We start from the raw sequence: 3,792 nt of genomic DNA, 5'->3' as shown, positions 1-3,792 counted from the left end.
TACCTGTACAAGTCGTCCCCATGAAGCCAGTACCGTTACAGTTGCATGATCCATCTGGTTTAATACATATTCCCCCATTCTGGCATGGGTTAGTTTCGCACGGATCTGCAATATTGAAAAACACTGGATGTCAAGAAGAGGAAAAGGGCAATAATCAATCAATCAATCAATCAATCAATCAATCAATCAATCAATATGAGGCTTATATCGCGCGTATTCCGTGGGTACAGTTCTAAGCGCAGAGATTTATTTTATTTTTTATTTTATTTTTAATTTGTATGCAATTTATATCGCGCACATATTCAAGGCGCAGGGATTTATTTATGCATAAGAGGATGTTCGCTTTTGGTTTTACCGTCTACTTTCTCACATGGAGAGAAATCCAGAATAGAGAGACCGCTTACGATTGTCAAGATTAAAAACATTTTTTAAAAAGCCAAGAGAGGTTAAGTTTATGGAAAGTATAATTATAGACAAAACGAAACAACAGTCATTTTGCTTCGTCCATTTCGGAAGCGACAAGAATTCAGAGATAAACCACAGTACCATTTTGCTAGTTTATGGAAAGTATGATTATAGACAAAACGAAACAACAGTCATTTTGCTTTGTCCATTTCGGAAGCGACAAGAATTCAGAGATAAGCCTCAGTACCATTTACTATCAATTTGTGTGTGTTGTGTATCGTGTTTGTCCACTTTGAAGACGGATAGATCAAAGTTCTAGTGAGTGTTTTGTTATGTCTAAAATTAATGACATACGATACCGATGCATGCACAGCCTGGCGGTGACCCGACGATTAATTTTCTACCGATGATAGGTTGAAATCACCGAGACAAACTTTGTTCTCGAAATTATTTTTCACTTCCTGCGGCGACATTAAAAAGAAGTGACATAATTGTTACGTGACGCCAATAATATTCACGTTACGACGTCTTTTCAAACTTTGTTTGTCTTTTGTCTTGAGTGATTTCACTTCGAGAATGATGGTGTTAGAGATTTCACTTCGAAAGAGAGGGTCCCAAAGAGACATTTTGGTGTGTGTGTGTGTGTGTGTGTGTGTGTGTGTGTGTGTGTGTGTGTGTGTGTGTGTGTGTGTGTGTGTGTTGTGTGTGTGTGTGTGTGTGTGCTTAGTGGATATTGTATGTCTTTAAACGTTCCATAATGGCCCCGTCACACAGCGCTACGTCCGTACCACGACCATGCCGATCACGCCGATCTGTAAAAGTTATCAAATCGGGGCATATCGCCTTTAAATCCAGAGCGTGGCCAATCGTGGGCCAAACAAGGGAGGATCTCCATGAGCGTGGTTTGGTCGGGGTGGGATCTGCTAGATCGGGAAGCTGCACGCTCTCCCTACGCTTATTTTGAACGGCACAAAACAAGCGTAGCCGGGTCGTGGTGCAGGACAGTCTTGATGTAGTTTTTTTTTTATTTGCCATGTGCTGGATTTTGACGGCGATTATGCCCCAACTTCAAAGATGAACGAACCTGATGTTGGTTGCATCACGACCACAGAGATCTCACCACGATGCTACCACGCTGCTTGTACGATAATGGCGTTCCCGCTACGTTCTTAATAAGACTTTTTGCCACGCTTTCTGTAGGCCACGACCCGGCTTTTGTGCAAGCGTGGGGAGAAGGTGCAGCTTCCGGGGTTCGAACCCACGACCTCCCGATCACGGGGCGGACGCCTTACCACTAGGCCAACCGTGCCGGTTAAACAAGACAAGAAGAAAAACACACTGCACAGTTACTAGTCCATCGCAAGGACAATACTTACATTCACAGTCGGGGTCAAGAGTGCCAGCTGGACAGTCACAGGAGAAACGCCGGGCGGTCGTCACGTTGACCACACAGCTCCCCCCGTTCTGGCACACCGTGTTGTTCGTGCAGGGGTTGTCTGTTGGCATAGTTTACCATCATTATGAGCACAAAGTTCTTCCATTCTGGTTGAAGGGCGTCTTAATTGAGCAAGAAGTCAACTTCACCAAGACTTTGTGAAGTCTTTTTACATTTAGTCAAGTTTTGACTAAATGTTTTAACATAGACGGGGAATCGAGAAGAGGGTCGTGGTGTATGTGTGTCTGTATGTGTCTGTGTCTGTGTCTGTGTCTGTAGAGCGGTACAGAGAAAATTACCGGACCGATCGTCATGAAACTTTACATGAGAGTTCCTGGGTATGATATCCCCAGACATGTTTTTATTTTTTTGATAAAAGTCTTTGATGACGTCATCCGACTTTTTGTAAAAGTTGAGGCTGCACTGTCACACCCTCATTTTTCAATGAAATTGTTTGAAATTTTGGCCAAGCGATTTTCCACAAAGGCCGGACTTTGGTATTGCATATCAGCTTGAAGGCTTAGACATTAATTAATGAGTTTGGTCATTACAAATCTGAAAATTGTAATTAAAAATATTTTTTTATAAAACGATCCAAAAACAACTTCATTTTATTCCTCGTCATTTTCTGATTAAAAAAACATATACATATGTTATATTCGGATTAAAAACAAGCTCTGAAAATTAACAATATGAAAATTATGATTAAAATTAAATTTCCGAAATCGATGTAAAAACAATTTCATCTTATTCCTGGTCGGTTCCTGATTCCAAAAACATATATATATGATATGTTTGGATTAAAAACAAGCTCAGAAAATTAAAAAGAATAGAGATACAGAAAAGCGTGCTATCCTGCTCAGCGCAACCACTACCGCGCTATTCTGGCTTGTTAATTTCACTGCCTTTGCCACGAGCGGTGGACTGACGATGCTACGAGTATATACGGTCTTGCTGAAAAAATGCAGTGCGTTCAGTTTCATTCTGTGAGTTCGACAGCTTGACTAAATATGGTATTTTCGCCTCACGCGACTTGTTTTAACGATGATTCAGAACTAAAGCTTGGTTGAGCCGGCTTCGTGAAGTATAATTTGTCAAATTGACTTGGCCCAATCAATGGTAGGCTATCCCCTGTTGTTCGTAATGGGGTTGTTTGTTGGCATAGCATCAAGCACCGATTGAGCTCTTATTTTCGTGTCATATGGCTTGTTTTGCGTTGATTGAAGCAGGCTGCTCTCAGATACAACAAATGCAAATGCGTTAACTTTGGTCGCTTGTCTTTGTCGTTGACTTTGGTCGCTTGTCTTTGTCGTTAACTTTGGTCGCTTGTCTTTGTCGTTGACTCACCTGAGTGGTCTGGCCTGAGGTGCAGGGAGCGAAAGGGTGTGAAACCCAAACGGGTGAGAACAAACCACGGAGTCTGATTCGTTGAAATCGCAACAAACCTCAATTTCAACCAATCCAACACCGCGCCTGAATCCCACTTTCTCGTGCACCTCGACCCAGGAGAGTCTTGGGATACAGTAGTCTTATTAGACTGTTGTGGATTTCTTCGAATAGCCGCTGAGTTTTAAAACTTCACACTCTTTGACGGTGAAATGACCTCCAGATACTAGGAAAATGTAGTTGACCCTTGTCAAAGTGCATTGCTACAACGGGGTCACGTTTTCTTTAAAAAAAATAATATAAAAAAAAAGGAAAGTTATCATGTTCTGGAAGATTTTTGAAGCTAGCTTCTTGAAATTGCACACAATACCCGGGAATCTTTAAAAGGATCTTCAGACATGATCAAAGTCTGGTTGACCTTTGTCAAATCTTAAGAACAACTGGTTGGTAAATTACATTTGAATGTGAATGGCCAATAGTAGACGCCTGATGTAATTCAGACACCTCGTACAGAATACAGAATCTTTATTTGTCCAAGGTTGGGAATTGGACTTGACATTGCGGTT

The 3,792-nt window shown here is 41.5% G+C and overlaps 1 protein-coding gene across 1 annotated transcript in view; it reads right to left on the bottom strand.

The window, feature by feature from the left end:
* Window positions 1-9: 9 nt before the first annotated feature.
* Window positions 10-3,792, bottom strand: part of LOC138955213 (adhesive plaque matrix protein 2-like) — a gene marked incomplete at its 3' end in the record, with an annotated part of 6,574 nt that continues 2,791 nt past the window's right edge. The window contains exons 5-6 of the mRNA XM_070326867.1: window positions 1,782-1,901; window positions 10-105 (exon numbers count right to left, since the gene is read on the bottom strand). Of these exons, the coding sequence (XP_070182968.1) occupies window positions 10-105; window positions 1,782-1,901 (216 nt within the window). The remainder of the gene's footprint in view (window positions 106-1,781; window positions 1,902-3,792) is intronic.

Source organism: Littorina saxatilis, unplaced genomic scaffold, assembly GCF_037325665.1.
Source record: "Littorina saxatilis isolate snail1 unplaced genomic scaffold, US_GU_Lsax_2.0 scaffold_1950, whole genome shotgun sequence".
In the NCBI taxonomy this organism is placed as follows: Eukaryota; Metazoa; Mollusca; class Gastropoda; order Littorinimorpha; family Littorinidae; genus Littorina; species Littorina saxatilis.
The sequence above is the reverse complement of the archived record's forward strand: the minus strand, read 5'-3'. Positions and strand labels throughout refer to the sequence as shown.